The sequence below is a fragment of the Dendrobates tinctorius genome, unplaced genomic scaffold (genome assembly GCF_039654945.1).
Source record: "Dendrobates tinctorius isolate UK_male_01 unplaced genomic scaffold, ASM3965494v1 ptg000058l, whole genome shotgun sequence".
Taxonomy (NCBI): domain Eukaryota; kingdom Metazoa; phylum Chordata; class Amphibia; order Anura; family Dendrobatidae; genus Dendrobates; species Dendrobates tinctorius.
In genome coordinates this window covers 20,375,912-20,395,432 of record NW_027361726.1, presented here as the reverse complement: position 1 = coordinate 20,395,432, position 19,521 = coordinate 20,375,912, and the positions used below count along the sequence as shown (strand labels likewise).

General features: G+C 45.9%; 1 protein-coding gene across 5 annotated transcripts in view; it reads left to right on the top strand.

The window, feature by feature from the left end:
• The window catches only part of PPP4R4 (protein phosphatase 4 regulatory subunit 4), a 103,226-nt gene that overhangs the window by 33,821 nt on the left and 49,884 nt on the right, over positions 1–19,521 (top strand). For all 5 annotated transcript variants that reach the window (XM_073578085.1, XM_073578086.1, XM_073578084.1 and 2 more), the window contains one exon: positions 19,243–19,345. In XM_073578085.1, coding sequence (XP_073434186.1) covers positions 19,243–19,345 — 103 coding nt within the window. Of the gene's footprint in view, positions 1–19,242; positions 19,346–19,521 lie in introns of those variants that run through there.

Here is a 19,521-nt window from a genome sequence, read left to right as displayed (position 1 = left end):
ATATTTGAAGGGTGCCTTCTCCAAACTGCCATTTTTAGATCACAGGTGTTCTATGGGATTCAGGTCTGGACTCATTGCTGGCCACCTTAGAAGTCTCCAGTGCTTTCTCTCAAACCATTTTCTAGTGCTTTTTGAAGTGTGTTTTGGGTTATTGTCCTGGTGGAAGACCCATGACCTCTGAGGTAGACCCAACTTTCTCACACTGGGCCCTACATTATGCTGCAAAATTTGTTGGTCAACTTTAATCCATGTCAACTGGCTGCAAGTGTGATTTAGTTATTGCCAACACCTGTTAGGTGCCACAGGTAACTTACAGGTGCTGTTAATTACACAAATTAGAGAAGCATCACATGATTTTTCGAACAGTGCCAATACTTTTGTCCACCCTCTTTTTTATGTTTGGTGTGGAATTATACCCAATTTGGCTTTAGGACAATTCTTTTTGTGTTTTTTCATTTAAGACAAATTAAGTGAAGATAATAATACCAAAGAATTTGTGTTTGCAATCATTTTCAGGAAGAAACTGAGTATTATCTGACAGAATTGCAGGGGTGTCAATACTTTTGGACACAACTGTATATGCTGCCACGTTGCAGGTGTATAATAATAATAATAATAATAATAATTTTTATATAGCGCCAACATATTCCGCAGCACTTTACAATTAAGCGGGGACATGTACAGACAATAAATTCAATACAAGTTAAGACAATTCAAACAATGACATTAGGAGTGAGGTCCCTGCTCGCAAGCTTACAATCTACAAGGAAATGGGGGGACACAGTAGGTGAGAAATGCTTGTTAATTCAGGTCTGGCAATTATAATAGGGATTTTCATATAAAGCTGCATGATCCGGTCATCAGCCCGTGTGTTTAAGTGCAATAGACAAGTATCAAGTGCAGTTATCATGTGCATGAAGGGTGTGGAGACAGATGAATAGTAGGGTGCAGATTCAGAATAATATTTGGAAGGAGGGAACAGGGCAAAGTTAGCTTGCTGAGTAGTTGATGTGATAGGCTTCTTTGAAGAGATGGGTTTTCAAAGCGCGCTTGAATAGGTCAGGGCTAGGTATCAGTCTGATCGTCTGGGGAAGTGCATTCCAGAGAGCTGGAGCAGCACGAGAGAAGTCTTGGAGACGGAGGTGCGAGGTTCGGATTACGGGGGATGTTAGTCTTAGGTCATTTGTAGAACGGAGGGCACGTGTAGGGCGATAGACAGAGATGAGAGAGGAGATATAAGGCGGTGCAGAACAGTGGAGAGCTTTGTGGGTGAGAGAGATGAGTTTATACTGGACCCTGTAGCGAATAGGTAGCCAGTGTAATGACTGGCACAAGATGGAGGCATCGGTGAAGCGGCTGGACAGAAATATGACCCTGGCTGCCGCATTCAAGATGGATTGGAGAGGAGAAAGTTTGGTAAGAGGGAGACCGATCAGAAGAGAGTTGCAGTAGTCCAGACGAGAATGAATAAGAGCGACAGTAAGAGTCTTAGCAGTTTCAAAGGTGAGAAAAGGTCGGATTCTGGAGATGTTTTTAAGATGCAGGTGACAAGAGCGACTGAGTGATCGGATGTACGGAGTAAAGGAAAGTTCAGTGTCGAATATGACCCCAAGACAGCGGGCATGCTGCTTGGGAGTTATGGTTGAACCCTCCAGGGTTATTTCGATGTTAGGTAGAGTGAGGTTAGTAGAGGGGAGAAACACAAGAAGTTCAGTTTTAGAGAGATTTAGTTTCAGATAGAGGGAGGACATGATGCTAGAGACAGCAGACAGACAATCCTTGGTATTTTGAATTAGGGTAGGGGTGATGTCAGGGGAAGAAGTGTATAATTGGGTGTCATCAGCATAGAGATGATACTGGAACCCAAATCTGCTGATTGTTTGTCCAATAGGGGCAGTGTATAAAGAGAAGAGGAGGGGGCCTAGGACTGAGCCCTGCGGGACCCCGATAGTAAGGGGACGAGAAGAGGAAGAGGAGCCGGAAAAAGATACAGTGAAGGAGCGGTCAGAGAGGTAGGAGGAGAACCAGGAGAGGGCTGTGTCCTTGAGGCCTATAGAGCGGAGCATAGTGAGGAGGAGCTGGTGATCCACAGTGTCAAATGCGGCAGAGAGATCCAGGAGAATCAGCAGGGAGCAATGACCTTTCGATTTAGCTGTTATTAAATCATTAGAGACTTTAGTGAGGGCAGTTTCAGTAGAGTGTAAAGAGCGGAAACCAGATTGTAAGGGGTCGAGAAGAGAGTTATCCGAGAGATAGCGGATTAGACGGGAGTGGACCAGGCGTTCCAGGAGTTTAGAGATGAAGGGAAGGTTAGAGACAGGTCTGTAGTTAGCAGTGCAGTTCTGGTCCAGGGATGGCTTTTTAAGTAAAGGGGTTATGATGGCATGTTTAAATGAGGAGGGAAATATACCTGAAGAAAGAGAGAGGTTAAATATTTTAGTCAGGTGAGTGGTGACCACTGGTGAGAGAGACTGCAGGAGCTGTGAAGGAATAGGGTCACTGTTGCAGGTTGTAGGCCGAGCAGAAGCGAGGAGCTTGGAAACTTCTTCTTCTGAAACAGGCTCAAAGATGTCTAGTGAGCTTGAGGTGCGGCAGGGAAGGGGATCCAGGCACTGAGGAGATAGGGCTGAGATATCCTGATGGATGTGGTTGATTTTTTCTAGGAAATAAGTGGCCAGATCCTCACCGCTGAGGTTGGTGATGGGGGCCTGTACTTTAGGTTTCAGGAGGGAGTTTAAGGTTTCAAAAAGTCGTCTTGGGTTGTTGGATAGTGAGGTGATGAGGGTGGTGAAGTAGGATTGTTTGGCCAGATGAAGGGCAGAGTTATAGGTTTTGAGCATGAACTTATAGTGGATGAAGTCTTCTGCTAAGAGAGATTTTCTCCACTGCCGCTCTGCACACCTCGAGCAGCGCTGAAGAGAGCGTGTTTGCGTTGTGTGCCAGGGCTGCCTTTGTCTGTGTCGGGTCTTTCTGCGTATAGAAGGTGCTGCTTCATCTAGGGCATTCTTCAGTGTATTATTGAAGTGTGACAATGCTATGTCTGGACAGGAGAGGGTGGAGATGGGGGCTAAAGATGTGTGGAGATTGTCCCTAAGCTGTTGGGTATTAATGGTACGTGTATTCCGATAAGTGTGGTAAGTGGGGGTGTCCCGGGTGAGGAGACAATTCTTGACAAAGAAGGAAAGAAGGTTGTGGTCCGAGAGCGGGAGAGGTGAATTAGTAAAGTCGTGCAGCGAGCCGGGACGGGAGAAAACCAGGTCCAGAGTATTCCCGTCCTCATGTGTAGGAGAATTAGTAAACTGTGAGAGGCCGAATGAAGAAGTTAGAGAAAGAAGATGAGAGGCAGACTGGGAGAGCGGATCATTGATGGGGATGTTAAAGTCTCCCATGATGAGGGTGGGGATGTCACAGGACAGAAAGTGAGTAAGCCAGGTGGTGAAGTGGTCTAGAAACTGGCGGGAGGAGCCTGGAGGGCGATAAACGACCGCCACTCGTAAGGAGAAGGGCTTAAAGAGTCTGACGGCGTGGACTTCAAAGGAAGGAAATGTAAGTGAGGGAACCGGGGGGATGACCTGGAAAGCACATTGTGATGAAAGGAGCAAACCAACACCTCCACCCTGTCTGTTCTCAGGTCTGGGGGTATGTGAAAATTTCAGCCCACCAAACGAGAGAGCGGCAGCAGCGGTGGTGTCTGAATGCTGGATCCAGGTTTCTGTAATAGCCAGAAGGTTAAGGGAATTAGAGAGAAAAAGATCGTGAATGTAAGTCAGTTTGTTACACACAGACCGTGCATTCCAGAGAGCACATTGGAAAGTGAGAGGAGAAGGAATGCACTGAATGTTAATAAGATTAGCAGGGTTTCTATATGCAGCTGGAGGAGAGTAATGTATGCTGGTGGAGGGAGGCCCAGGGTTGGGGGAGATGTCACTTGCAACTATTAAAAGGAGAAAAAACAGAAAAAGCAGGTGGTGGGATGATTTGTATGAACGTTTTGAGTGCTGCATGGAGGTTTTGGATGGTTTGGTGTGGGCAAGAAATGTCAATAGAGCCTCAGAGTTAAACATGGGAGAGGGGAAAAGGGAGGGGTGGATATGCAGAGAGTGCACAGAATGTGTAAAAGGGCAGGCGAGTTGTTAAAAAGCAGAAGTGAAGACAAATAAGCAGCAGGTTAATATGATCAATGCATATGTAGTACGACTGACCAAGAAGCATGCGTGCATGAAAAACTTATGCACCTTACCTGTCTCCTGCCCTGTCCAACTGCATTGTCTAACTGCAAAACACTTGATCCTGTTGCACTTAATATCTGTTGCACGCGTAAGCCCGCACGCGTGCTATCCCAGCCAGAGCTAAATATATATGAAATGAAATGTCTGCTAGCTTCAGCCACCAAAAGGCCACAATCAGTAAGTAACCAATTAGCACAAGGCCAGAGCAGGCATTACTATGGTGTATATGCTTCCACGTTGCAGGTGTATATGCCGCCACGTTGCAGACGTATATGCCGCCACGTTGCAGACGTATATGCCGCCACGTTGCAGGTGTATATGCTGCCACGTTGCAAGTGTATAGGCGTATATGCCGCCACATTGTAGGTGTATATGCTGCCACGTTGCAGGTGTATAGGCGTATATGCCGCCACGTTGCAGGTGTATAGGCGTTTATGCCGCCACGTTGCTGGTGTATATGCCGCCATGTTGCAGGTGTATTGGTGTATATGCTGCCACGTTGCAGGTGTATATGTCTCCACGTTGCAGGTGTATAGGTGTATATGTCGCCACGTTGCAGATGTATAGGTGTATATGCCGCCACGTTATAGGTGTACATGCCGCCACATTGCGGGTGTATAGGTGTATATGCCTCCATGTTGCAGGTGTATAGGTGTATATATCGCCACGTTGCAGATGTATAGGTGTATATGCCGCCACGTTATAGGTGTACATGCCGCCACATTGCGGGTGTAGAGGTGTATATGCCTCCATGTTGCAGGTGTATAGGTGTACATGCCGCCACATTGCGGGTGTATATGCTGCCACATTACAGGTGTAATATACCTCCACATTGTGGATGTATAGGTGTATATGCCACCACGTTGCAGGTGTATATGCCGCCACATTACTGGTGTATAGGTGTATATGCCGCCATAAGGATCTTCTCCCATAAGGCTCTGTGATGCGGCATCTAATGGAGCTGGCTACTTCCACTGTACTCGTCCTTCTTTCCTCCAGACTCTTTAGCAACATTTTGGGGGCTGTCCAGGATTCATATAATGATGGTCTATCCAGTATCAGATTGTTGGGCGTCCGATACCCTCGCGGTCAGCTTTACACAATGAGCCAGCACAGCTCCCCTCACTCTGTAGTGCTCGTTTTAGGTACTGCCGCATTCACATTCACAATGATCACGGTTCTGTGCTGTTCTAGTTCTGTGATTCTAGCGGCTGTTGGACCTGGTAGCAGCCGATCAGGAGGGGGCCGGACCCCACAATTTGATATTGAAGACCTGTCCTAAGGATCACTTGTCAGTATTGTGGTCTTTGCCATTCCCTTTAATTTTTCACTTTTTCTGCAGTTTTTGGGGGTCTGTTCTGGACCCTCTTTCTCCTGTGTACAGACGCAATGGTGCCGTGAAATAATCTAGAGACTGAGGTCGTAGAGACCTGGGCTCATCAATGGATGGGGATAACATTTACAGGGGTGGTCCAAATAATAAATGCTTTATTTTTTTTTAGACGGGTCCCACAAAATGATTCAGTTCCCATGATTTCCTGCTACCGCCCCCCCAGCGATCAGCTGTGATCTGTGGAGGAAGTTAGGTAGTGTATTACTTTCCTACAGCGCCACCACATGAAAACAATAGTATTACACATTGTGATCTGTGGACTGCCTGTATATCGCTGAGTTCTCTGGGGAGACGGCGACCCAAAGATTCAGGGTGAAATGGAGGATGGGACTTTCCGGTGTTGGGTTCTGGCCAGGATCACCCTTTTGTTCTGGTGAATACATATATCTCCAGCATTGTGATGTGATCACTGCTATATTACATCATGGAAATCTTGAGTGTCCCGTTTCCAGGAGCGAATTCCTCTTCCATCGGATGTTTTATGATACAGCCATTAGTTGTGGTATCCGATTGCATCTCTCCCAGAGTGGAGAACAGACGAGGCTTTGATTGTAAGGACGGATCCACCAGCCTCTGCTGGTGCCATGTAATACCGCCATCACGCAATAATACAGCCATCGTGCAATACCGCCATCATGCATTAGTGAGTCCTTCGTGCAATACCACCATCATGCAACACTGCCATCGTGCAACAATACCGCTGTCACGATCTATTTTTGGATTTGTGGCAGAGTCTGGATTCTCTTAGAGAAACCTTTTTCCTTTCAGTCCCTGGGGGGTTAATATGGGTTTTTGCCCCGGTGGCCGCTGGTGTTACTACAACTGTAGTTGCTCTGCTGCTGGTTTCCCCCCCCCGGTGGCCGCTGGTGTTACTACATGTTTAATTAGCCAGCAGGTGGTGACCATCCCCCTCCTTCCTATAAAAGGTCGTCTGGTACTGTAGCCATTGTTGGTAATACTGGTCATTTGCTAACCAACCTTGGTTAAGACTGGACCTACCTGGTGGAGAGGGGGTTCAGCTTATCTGGAGCAGTGGAGTTGCTGCTGGATGCTGATCGGGTGCCTTACTCTGCTGCTTGGAGCATTGGCAGCAGATAAAGCAAAGTTTGGGTTTTTTAGTTGTTTTAACCCTGTGGTGTCTGTTTTTATTTTCCCTTGTGTGTTATTGGGTGCAGTTCACTTTATTCCCTGTCACACCTCCTGGGGAGGGGGTTGTGGGTTTAGCTCAGGGCTAAACAGGAGATAGGGACAGGTCGGGGACTTGGGCCTCACTACCATCAAGTGTACCACCAAGTTAAGGAAAGTCAGGGCACCTCCTTAGCCTGAGGGGCAGTTCAGGGGCCCAGGTTCCATGTCTCCTGTTTCTTCCCTATTGCCCCGTGAAAACCGCCATCATGTAATACCACCATCATGGAACATTGTTTTAGCAACTTTATCTGGAAATTACCTGTAAAATCTCTATCGTGAAAGGAGCGGAGGCCGTGACTTCAGATTAGTTCATTTGAGTAAAGTAAACTTTTTGCTCTGTTTACTGACGCTGACATCTGCTCCTATAAATCTGCTCTACAGAACAGGAGACGCTTTGTATTCTCGGGAGATTTCCCAAATGAGTGTTTGGTAGAAGCTGCTGGATTGAAGAGCGGAGTACTGAGCCGCCGTGTAAGATCTGACAGCACAACAAAACTATTTTCCATATTGACTATTTATATTATAAGACGCATAAGCAATCTTTCTTTTTTCCCAGATAAAAAGAAAACTGTGTAAAATGTTACATAGCAATTTTTTCTCCACACAAACTGCTTAAAATTATCACCAAAAAGTTCTATCTTCATAGTCTGGGAGTCCTTCATGTGTGTTTTTTTTTTTTTTTTTTTTTTTTTTTTAGCAAATTCTATGTGGGTTTTCATATGTCTTGCACTGAGGAGAGCAGAGGCTTCTGTCAGGCCACTGTGCCATAAAGGCCTGACTGGTGGAGGGCTGCAGTGATAGTTGACTTTGTGGAACCTTCTCCCATCTCCCTACTGCATCTGTGGAGCTCAGCCACAATGCAATGATCTTGGGGTGCTTGTTTACCTCTCTCACCACGGCTCTTCTCCCACGATTGCTCAGTTTGGCTGGACGGCCAGGGCAAGGAAGATTTCTGGTGGTCCCAAACTTCTTGCACTTAAGGATTATGGAGGCCACTGTGCTCTTGGCAACCTTGAGTACTGCAGAAATTCTTTTGTAACCTTCGCCAGATGTGTGCCTTGCCACAATTCTGTCTCTGAGCTCCTTGGCCAGTCCCTTTGACCTCATGATTCTCATTTGGTCTGACATGCACTGTGAGCTGTGAGGTCTTATATAGACAGGTGTGTAACTTTCCAAATCAAGTCCTATCAGTTTAATTAAACACAGCTGAACTCCAATGAAGGAGTAGAACCATCTCAAGAAGGATCACAAAGAAATGGACAGCATGTGACTTAAATATGAGTGTCTGAGCAAAGGGTCTGAATACTTATGACCACGTGATATTTCAGTTTTTCTTTTTTTTAAAAGTTTGCAAAAATTTCTAAATTTCTGTTTTTTTCAGTCAAGACGGGGTGCAGAGTGTACATTAATAAGAAAAAAATTGACCATTTTTGAATTTACCAAATATAACTACCATAATACTACCCCTATGTACAAGAATATAACTACTATAATACTGCTCCTATATACAAGAATATAACTACTATAATCCTGCTCCTATATACAAGAATATAACTACTATAATACTGCCCCCTATGTACAAGAATTTAACTACTATAATACTACCCCATGTACAAGAATATAACTACTATAATACTGCCCCCTATGTACAAGAATATAACTACTATAATACTGCCCCCTTATGTACAAGAATATAACTACTATAATACTGCTCCCTATGTACAAGAATATAACTGCTATATTACTGCTCCTATGTACAAGAATATAACTACTATAATACTGCCCCCTATGTACAAGAATATAACTACTATAATACTGCTCCATATGTACAAGAAAATAACTACTATAATACTGCCCCTATGTACAAGAATATAACTGCTATAATACTGCTCCTATGTACAAGAATATTACTACTATAATACTGCCCCTATGTACAAGAATATAACTACTATAATACTGTCCACTATGTGTAAGAATATAACTACTATAATACTGCTCCTATGTACAAGAATATAACTACTATAATACTGTCCACTATGTGTAAGAATATAACTACTATAATACTGCCTCTCTGTACAGGAATATAACTAGTATAATACTGCTCCTATGTACAAGAATATAACTACTATAATACTGCTGCCATATACAAGAATATAACTACTATAATACTGCCCCTAGGTACAAGAATATTACTACTATAATACTGCCCCTATGTACAAGACTATAACTACTATAATGCTGCCCCTATGTACAAGACTATAACTACTATAATGCTGCCCCCTATGTACAAGAATATAACTACTATAATGCTTCTATGTACAAGAATATAACTACTATAATACTGCTCCTATGTACAAGAATATAGCTACTATAATACTGCCCCCTATGTACAAGAATATAACTACTATAATACTGCTCCTATGTACAAGAATATAACCACTATAATACTGCCCCCTATGTACAAGAATATAACTACTATAATGCTGCTCCTATGTACAAGAATATAACTACTATAATACTGCTCCTATGTACAAGAATATAACTACTATAATACTGCTCCTATGTACAAGAATAAAAGTATTATAATACTGCTCCTATGTACAAGAATATAACTACTATAATACTGCTCCTATGTACAAGAATATAACTACTATAATACTGCTCCTATGTACAAGAATATAACTACTATATTACTGCTCCTATGTACAGGAATATAACTACTATATTACTGCTCCTATGTACAAGAATATAACTACTATAATACTGCTCCTATGTACAAGAATATAACTACTATAATACTGCTCCTATGTACAAGAATATAACTACTATAATGCTGCCCCTATGTACAAGAATATAACTACTATAATACTGCTCCTATGTACAAGAATATAACTACTGAATATAACTACTATATTACTGCTCCTATGTACAAGAATATAACTACTATAATACTGCTCCTATGTACAAGAATATAACTACTATAATACTGCTCCTATGTACAAGAATATAACTACTATACTACTGCCCCTATGTACAAGAATATAACTACTATAATACTGCCCCTATGTACAAGAATATAACTACTATAATACTGCCCCTATGTACAAGAATATAACTACTATAATACTGCTCCTATGTACAAGAATATAACTACTATAATACTGCTCCTATGTACAAGAATATAACTACTATAATACTGCTCCTATGTACAAGAATATAACTACTATAATACTGCTCCTATTTGCAAGAAAATAACCACTATAATACTGCCCCCTATGTAAAAGAATACAACTACTATAATGCTGATCCTATATACAAGAATATAACTGCTATAATACCGCCCCTATGTACAAGAATATAACTGCTATAATACTGCTTTCTTTTATAAATACTTTGCTGTTAGTTTGGAGAAGGCTCTAGATTTTCCATGTCTCTTGAGCTCTGTTAAGGTCACATTCACACTATTAATAGAGTAGGCAGGAAGATTATTATCAGTTCTGGGGATATAATGTAATGATTACATGTAATGGATTTTAAATCTGAAAATACAGTGATTTTGCCTTCTCCAGATGTAGATGTTTTGGATAAGTGGACACTTATTTAGTACATTTCACAGTTCTGATTCTTCTCTTTCCAGAGTTCAAAATATATTGCAATAAAAAACAATCCTAACACATAATTGATGAAGTTTAGGAAGCATTGCTAATATAGTTTGCGGTTCCTTGCATTTTTTTTTTTGCAAATTTGGGTAATATTTGAGTTATCCATGTACTCTTTTTTGGCAGTTGACGGCAGATTATATTGGTTGCATGTATTGTTGGGGCGATCCCCTGCAGTCCGTTACAGGGGTATATTGTGATGTGAGACCGGATTATTGCTCTCTTCTCTGTATGTGAACCAGTGGTAGTGAATTGTAGGAGAAATATTAAATGAAATGACCTAGAGTCACATCCAGACAGCACATAGAACTATCTGCTCCGGATCAGACAGAAAAAATAATAAAACTTGGAGGGAAGCGGGAGAGAACAGAAGGAACCTGCAAGAAGTTCTTGTTAATGCCAAGTGTATGGGAAGAATTGGCCATAATTATTTTTCTCTAATATCAAACCAAAGAAATAAGTTACAGTCTTCTCCCGTGGTCTATACACATGTTATTTAGGAGCCTTGTACAGATCCTGAGTTACATCCAGTAGTACACTCCAGAGCTGCACTCACTATTCTGCTGGTGCAGTCACTGTGTACATGCATTACATTACTGATCCTGAGTTACATCCTGTATTATACTCCAGAGCTGCACTCACTATTCTGCTGGTTCAGTCACTGTGTACATACATTACATTACTGATCGTGAGTTACAGCCTGTATTCTACTCCAGAGCTGCACTCACTATTCTGCTGGTGCAGTCACTGTGTACATCTATTACATTACTGATCCTGTACTGATCCTGAGTTACATCCTGTATTTTACTCCAGAGCTGCACTCACTATTCTGCTGGTGCAGTCACTGTGTACATACATTACATTACTGATCCTGAGTTACATCCTGTATTCTACTCCAGAGCTGCACTCACTATTCTGCTGGTGCAGTCACTGTGTACATCTATTACATTACTGATCCTGTACTGATCCTGAGTTTCATCCTGTATTATACTCCAGAGCTGCACTCACTATTCTGCTGGTGCAGTCACTGTGTACATGCATTACATTACTGATCCTGAGTTACATCCTGTATTATACTCCAGAGCTGCACTCACTATTCTGCTGGTTCAGTCACTGTGTACAGTACATACATTACATTACTGATCGTGAGTTACATCCTGTATTATACCCCAGAGCTGCACTCACTATTCTGCTGGTGCAGTCACTGTGTACATACATTACATTACTGATCCTGAGTTACATCCTGTATTATACTCCAGAGCTGCACTCACTATTCTGCAGGTGCAGTCACTGTGTACATACATTACATTAGTGATCCTGTACTGATCCTTAATTACATCCTGTATTATACCCCAGAGCTGCACTCACTATTCTGCTGGTGCAGTCACTGTGTACATACATTACATTACTGATTCTGTACTGATCCTGAGTTACATCCTGTATTATACCCCAGAGCTGCACTCACTATTCTGCTGGTGCAGTCACTGTGTACATGCATTACATTACTGATCCTGAGTTACATCCTGTATTATACTGCAGAGCTGCAATCACTATTCTGCTGGTGCAGTCACTGTGTACATACATTACATTACTGATCCTGAGTTACATCCTGTATTATACTCCAGAGCTGCACTCACTATTCTGTTGGTGCAGTCACTGTGTACATACATTACTGCTCCTGTACTGATCCTGAGTTACATCCTGTATTATACTCCAGAGCTGCACTCACTATTCTGCTGGTGCAGTCACTGTGTACATACATTACATTACTGATCCTGAGTTACATCCTGTATTATACTCCAGAGCTGCACTCACTATTCTGCTGGTGCAGTCACCGTGTACACACATTACTGATCCTGAGTAACATCCTGTATTATACTCCAGAGCTGCACTCACTATTCTGCTGGTGCAGTCACTGTGTACACACATTACTGATCCTGAGTAACATCCTGTATTATACTCCAGAGCTGCACTCACTATTCTGCTGGTGCAGTCACTGTTTACATACATTACATTACTTATCCTGTGCTTATTCTCAGTTACATCCTGCATTATACTCCAGAGCTGCACTCACTATTCTGCTGGTGCAGTCACTGTGTACATACATTACTGATCCTGTACTGATCCTGAGTTACATCCTGTGTTATACTCCAGAGCTGCACTCACTATTCTGCTGGTGCAGTCACTGTGTACATACATTACATTACTGATCCTGAGTTACATCCTGTATTATACTCCAGAGCTGCACTCACTATTCTGCTGGTGCAGTCACTGTGTACATACATTACATTACTTATCCTGTACTGATCCTGAGTTACATCCTGTATTATACTCCAGAGCTGCACTCACTATTCTGCTGGTGCAGTCACTGTGTACATACATTACATTACTGATCCTGAGTTACATCCTGTATTATACTCCAGAGCTGCACTCACTATTCTGCTGGTGCAGTCACTGTATACATACATTACATTACTGATCCTGAGTTACATCCTGTATTATACCCCAGAGCTGCACTCACTATTCTGCTGGTGCAGTCACTGTTTACATACATTACAATACTTATCCTGTGCTTATTCTCAGTTACATCCTGCATTATACTCCAGAGCTGCACTCACTATTCTGCTGGTGCAGTCACTGTGTACATACATTACTGATCCTGTACTGATCCTGAGTTACATCCTGTGTTATACTCCAGAGCTGCACTCACTATTCTGCTGGTGCAGTCACTGTGTACATACATTACATTACTGATCCTGAGTTACATCCTGTATTATACTCCAGAGCTGCACTCACTATTCTGCTGGTGCAGTCACTGTGTACATACATTACATTACTTATCCTGTACTGATCCTGAGTTACATCCTGTATTATACTCCAGAGCTGCACTCACTATTCTGCTGGTGCAGTCACTGTGTACATACATTACATTACTGATCCTGAGTTACATCCTGTATTATACTCCAGAGCTGCACTCACTATTCTGCTGGTGCAGTCACTGTATACATACATTACATTACTGATCCTATCCTGTGCATTATGTAGGATGAGGTAAGGTACATCAGTTTTTGTTTGAGACTGTATACATCGTATCTATATATTACCTGAGTTGTGGGGTTCACTGTGTGGCATGCTGCGAGTAGTGGTGTACTTATGGGCCTCATGATTGGTGTTGAAGTTATATTTTTATTAGTTTCTGAATGTGTTATCTCATTGTCATGTAGTGACGCTTCTCCTGTCATAAGCCCCCCAGTGATGTCACAGCAGCTTCAAGACTGGAGCCCCCAGTGATGTCACAGCACCTGTCAGACTGGAGCCCCTCAGTGATGTCACAGCAGCTCCCAGACTGAAGCCCCCCAGTGATGTCACAGCAGCTCCCAGACTGAAGCCCCCAGTGATTTCGCAGCACCTGTCAGACTGGAGCCCCCCAGTGATGTCACAGCAGCTCCCAGACTGGAACCCCCAGTGATTTCGCAGCACCTGTCAGACTGGAGGCCCCCAGTGATGTCTCAGTTGCACCCTCCTTGGGATGCTCTTGTGTTAGTTGCTTTCTTCGCACTGTTATTAACCCCGGATCGGGTGATGTCGTCTTTGCTGGTTTTTGTCCTGGTCCTGATGCTAGCTTTTAGGTGGTCGGGCCCTTAGTCTGAGTGACACACGGGCGCTGTGGGCCGTGGCCAGATGCCATCTAAGCTTAGAGCTGCAGTTGATCTACAGCCACAGATGGGAAGGGGCTAGTATCGTCCCATGTACAGAAGAGAACCACGCACGCTGCCATGTTTTTTTGCACGGACTCTCATCTGATCAGCCCTGTTGGATTTCATTGGGCCTCGTGCCGTCTGACTTATTATCGGGCAAGGCACGGCCGTACAATGCGCTCGTGTTAACGCACCCCAGAAGCTCCGTCTGATACAAACCTCTCACTTCTAGGTTAATTTTCCCTGCTGCCTAATTTTCAGCCCGTGGATTCTGCCTCATCGGGTCTGAAGCGCGCTAATGGGGCCATTAATGATAAAGGGGAATTACACTGTGGTTGATTAGGGGTTAATATACTTCTGCAGTTGCTGGGTTAGTATACAGAAGCCTTATACCCCGGGTATGGAAAATCTATTGACCCCCCTAATTGACTACTCGCCGGTGAACAAGGGGTTAATAAAGGTTCCTTTAGTGCCCCCTCCCTCCTGTGATTCACCGAGATGCAAGGCACCGCCGCGTGGGACCGAGGCCGTCACGATCCCAGACAATGGAGGCTCAATGACAGCGGAGCGTAGTATTTCAGTGTCACTGGGCGCAGCGTGCCGAGATGTGGGGGACACTCATATATGCGACTTAGTCATTCCCTGGTGAATGTCACCCCACCTTCCTTCCTAGGCTGAGGCAGCATTAGTTCTTGCATATCCTTAAAGGGGTTGTTCCATAATCAGCATGTGTCATCGCTGGGGGTCTAATCCTGTGTGAATTGAGCTGTAGTGAGCACGTGTGACCACAATTCTATCCACTATAGGAGTGGTGGTCGCACATGCTCACTGCCGTTCTCGGGATCAGTTGGGGGTCTCAGAAGCAGGACCTCAAGCAGTTACACATTTATCCTCTCTGCTGTGCATTGTAGGTGGTAAATCTTGTGTATGAGACAATCCCTTTAGGGAAAACTACAACTGCAGAAGGTTATACATTGGTGGCATTTCCCCAGATCAGTATAAGGTCATGGACCGTCATCCCTCTTCCCTTGGGGCGGCTGCCCCCTATATTTCCATCCTTAGAAAAATGGTCCCCAAGTGATCAAATACTATTTAGAAAAGCAAATCTATTTACTGTGCTCCTCACCCTTCCTGGTCCACTGCTGGTTCCTCGCCTTCCCTGGTCCACTGCTGGTTCCTCGCCCTCCTTGGTCCACTGCTGGTTTCCTCACCCTCCCTGGTCCAGTGCCGATTCCACGCCCTCCCTAGTACAGTGCTGGTTCCTCGCCCTCCTTGGTCCAGTGCTGGTTCCTCGCCTTCCCTGATCCAGTGCTGGTTCCTCGCCCTACTTGGTCCAGTTCTGGTTCCTCGCCTTCCCTGATCCAGTGCTGGTTCCTCGCCCTCCTTGGTCCAGTGCTGGTTCCTCGCCCTCCTTGGTCCAGTGCTGGTTCCTTGCCCTCCTTGGTCCAGTGCTGGTTCCTCGCCCTCCTTGGTCCAGTGCTGGTTCCTCGCCCTCCTTGGTCCAGTGCTGGTTCCTCGCCCTCCTTGGTCCAGTGCTGGTTCCTCGCCCTCCTTGGTCCAGTGCTGGTTCCTCGCCCTCCTTGGTCCAGTGCTGGTTCCTCGCCCTCCTTGGTCCAGTGCTGGTTCCTCGCCCTCCTTGGTCCAGTGCTGGTTCCTCGCCCTCCTTGGTCCAGTGCTGGTTCCTCGCCCTCCTTGGTCCAGTGCTGGTTCCTCGCCCTCCTTGGTCCAGTGCTGGTTCCTCGCCCTCCTTGGTCCAGTGCTGGTTCCTCTCCCTCCCTGGTCCAGTGCTGGTTCCTCGCCATGCTTTTGTCGGTGTGTTTTTGGTGCAGTGAAGTCATGACTAGAACACCTATCACCGCTGCAGCCAATCGCTGAGCTCGGCAGTTCATGCCATCTATATTGGCATCCGCTTAGCTCAGTGGCAGGAGCATTATCAGGGAGCCAGTGTTGGATCGAGGAGGGCGAGTACTATCCATGTTTATTTTTATATTAGTGTCTGATTATTTGGAGACTAAAAGTAGAAATTCCCTTTAAGTTACTCCCCTAGGGCCAACCAAAACCTTCCTGGGAGAGTCCAATTTTGAGAGGGTTCACATAAGCTTCACCTCTTGTTTTGTGATCTGTTAAGATTGGATAGGGAAGTTTCCAAAAATGAGGGATTGTTGGCATCTATGTGACATTGCTGCCATGTGTGGAGTGGAGCAAGGGCGCAGCCTGATAACCCTGCTGTCTGACCCCCGCCAGGAACCAACTAATTTAGGTTCAGTTTTAAAGCCAAATGTCTAAGGTTTTAATATTTAGTGGTTAATAAAGGTAGAAGATTATATAGAAAAGGTTTCTAATAGAAAAAAAATCTCTACAGCAGAAGGATCTGTATGGTAGGCGTGCAGTGCAGTGCAGTGTGTGGCGGGCGTTTGCTGCAATGTGTTGCTAGTGTGCGGTGCAATATCCGGTGCAATGTGACGCTAACATGCGGTGTGGTGCGATGCCCGGTGCAATGTGTCGCTAGCGTGCAGTGTAATATCCGTCGAGCGTACGGTGCAGTGCAATGTCCGGCGGGAGTGTATTGCATTGTGTCGCTAGCGTGCGGTGCGATGTTTGGTGCAATGTCTCGCTAGTGTGCGGTGCGGCGCAATGTCCGGTGGGCGTGTGTTGCAGTGTGTTGCTAGCATGCGATGAGATGTCCTGTGCAATGTGTCGCTAGTGTGCGGTGCGGCGCAATGTCTGGCGGGCGTGTGTTGCAATGTGTCGCTAGCATGCGGTGCGATGTCCTGTGCAATGTGTCGCTAGCGTCCCGTGCGATGTCCTGTGCAGTGTGTCGCTAGCATGCGGTGCGATGTCCTATCCAGTGTGTCGCTAGCGTGCGGTGCAATGTCCGGCGGGTGTGCGTTGCATTGTGTCGCTAGCGTGCGGTGTGGTGTAATATCCGGCGGGCGTGCGGGACAATTTGTCACTAGCGTGCGGTGCAATGTCTGCCGGGCGTGCGGGACAATGTGTTGCTTGCGTGCGGTGTAATATCCAGCTGGCGTGCGGTGCAATGTGTCGCTAGCATTCAGTGTGGTGTATTATCGGACGGGCGTGCAGAACAATGTGTCGCTAGCATTCGGTGTGGTGTAATATCCGGGGGGCGTACGGGACAATGTGTCGCTAATGTGTGGTGTAATATCCAGCTGGTGTGCGGTGCAATGTGTTGATAGCATTTAGTGTGGTGTAATATCCGGCGGGAGTGCAGTGCAATGTGTCGCTAGCATTCAGTGTGGTGTAATATCTGGCGGGCGTACGGGACAATGTGTCGCTAACGTGTGGTGTAATATCCAGCTGGCGTGCGGTGCAATGTGTCGCTAGCGTGTGATGTAATATCCGGCGGGCGTGTGGGACAATGTGTCGCTAGCATTCGGTGTGGTGTAATATCCGGCGGGCGTGCGGGACAATGTGTCGCTAGCATTCGGTGTGGTGTAATATCCGGCGGGCGTGCGGGACAATGTGTCGCTAGCATTCGGTGTGGTGTAATATCTGGCGGGCGTGCGGGACAATGTGTCGCTAGCATTCGGTGTGGTGTAATATCCGGCGGGTGTGCGGGACAATGTGTCGCTAGCATTCGGTGTGGTGTAATATCTGGCGGGCGTGCGGGACAATGTGTCGCTAGCATTCGGTGTGGTGTAATATCCGGCGGGCGTGCGGGACAATGTGTCGCTAGCATTCGGCGTGGTGTAATATCCGGCGGGCGTACAGGACAATGTGTCGCTAGCGTGTGGTGTAATATCCAGCTGGCGTGCGGGACAATGTGTCGCTAGCATTCGGTATGGTGTAATATCTGGCGGGCGTGCGGGACAATGTGTCGCTAGCATTCGGTATGGTGTAATATCTGGCGGGCGTGCGGGACAATGTGTCGCTAGCATTCGGTGTGGTGTAATATCCGGCGGGCGTGCGGGACAATGTGTCGCTAGCATTCGGTATGGTGTAATATCTGGCGGGCGTGCGGGACAATGTGTCGCTAGCATTTGGTGTGGTGTAATATCTGGCGGGCGTGCGGGACAATGTATCGCTAGCATTCGGTATTGTGTAATATCTGGCGGGCGTGCGGGACAATGTGTCGCTAGCATTTGGTGTGGTGTAATATCTGGCGGGCGTGCGGGACAATGTGTCGCTAGCATTCGGTATTGTGTAATATCTGGCGGGCGTGCGGGACAATGTGTCGCTAGCATTCGGTGTGGTGTAATATCCGGCGGGCGTGCGGGACAATGTGTCGCTAGCATTCGGTGTGGTGTAATATCTGGCGGGCGTGCGGGACAATGTGTCGCTAGCATTTGGTGTGGTGTAATATCTGGCGGGCGTGCGGGACAATGTGTCGCTAGCATTTGGTGTGGTGTAATATCTGGCGGGCGTGCGGGACAATGTGTCGCTAGCATTCGGTGTGGTGTAATATCCGGCGGGCGTGCGGGACAATGTGTCGCTAGCATTCGGTATGGTGTAATATCTGGCGGGCGTGCGGGACAATGTGTCGCTAGCATTTGGTGTGGTGTAATATCTGGCGGGCGTGCGGGACAATGTGTCGCTAGCATTCGGTATGGTGTAATATCTGGCGGGCGTGCGGGACAATGTGTCGCTAGCATTCGGTGTGGTGTAATATCCGGCGGGCGTGCGGGACAATGTGTCGCTAGCATTCGGTGTGGTGTAATATCCGGCGGGCGTGCGGGACAATGTGTCGCTAGCATTCGGTGTGGTGTAATATCCGGCGGGCGTGCGGGACAATGTGTCGCTAGCATTCGGTGTGGTGTAATATCCGGCGGGCGTGCGGGACAATGTGTCGCTAGCATTCGGTGTGGTGTAATATCCGGCGGGCGTGCGGGACAATGTGTCGCTAGCATTCGGTGTGGTGTAATATCCGGCGGGCGTGCGGGACAATGTGTCGCTAGCATGCGCTACGGTGCAATGTCTGGCGGATGTGCAGTATAATATCCCACACATTGTGGCAATTGCTACACTCTGTAATCTCAGCAGAAGGTTATAAGTTTTAATAATAATAATATTCTGTTGCTGAAGATGAAGATTTTTTTCTGCTTTGTTTCTTTTAGCTCCGGCCAAGATATCCAAGGAACGAGCGTTGTGGCCAACCTGCCCGTGCTGATCCGGCAGAATCCTTCAGAAACGCTCAGGAGGGTGGTGCCAAAAATCAGAGTGAGTACCATCATTGTATTCAGCCCATGGTGAAAAAGATAAATTTCAGCTCACCTCTTGTAAGTTCGTAAGAACTATTGAAAAGCTCTGAGCGCGGACACGTCTCTGCCAGGACGTATAATGACTCCAAGAGAAGGAAGAAAGGTCCAGCTCCAGAAATTTAAAATCCAGGATTT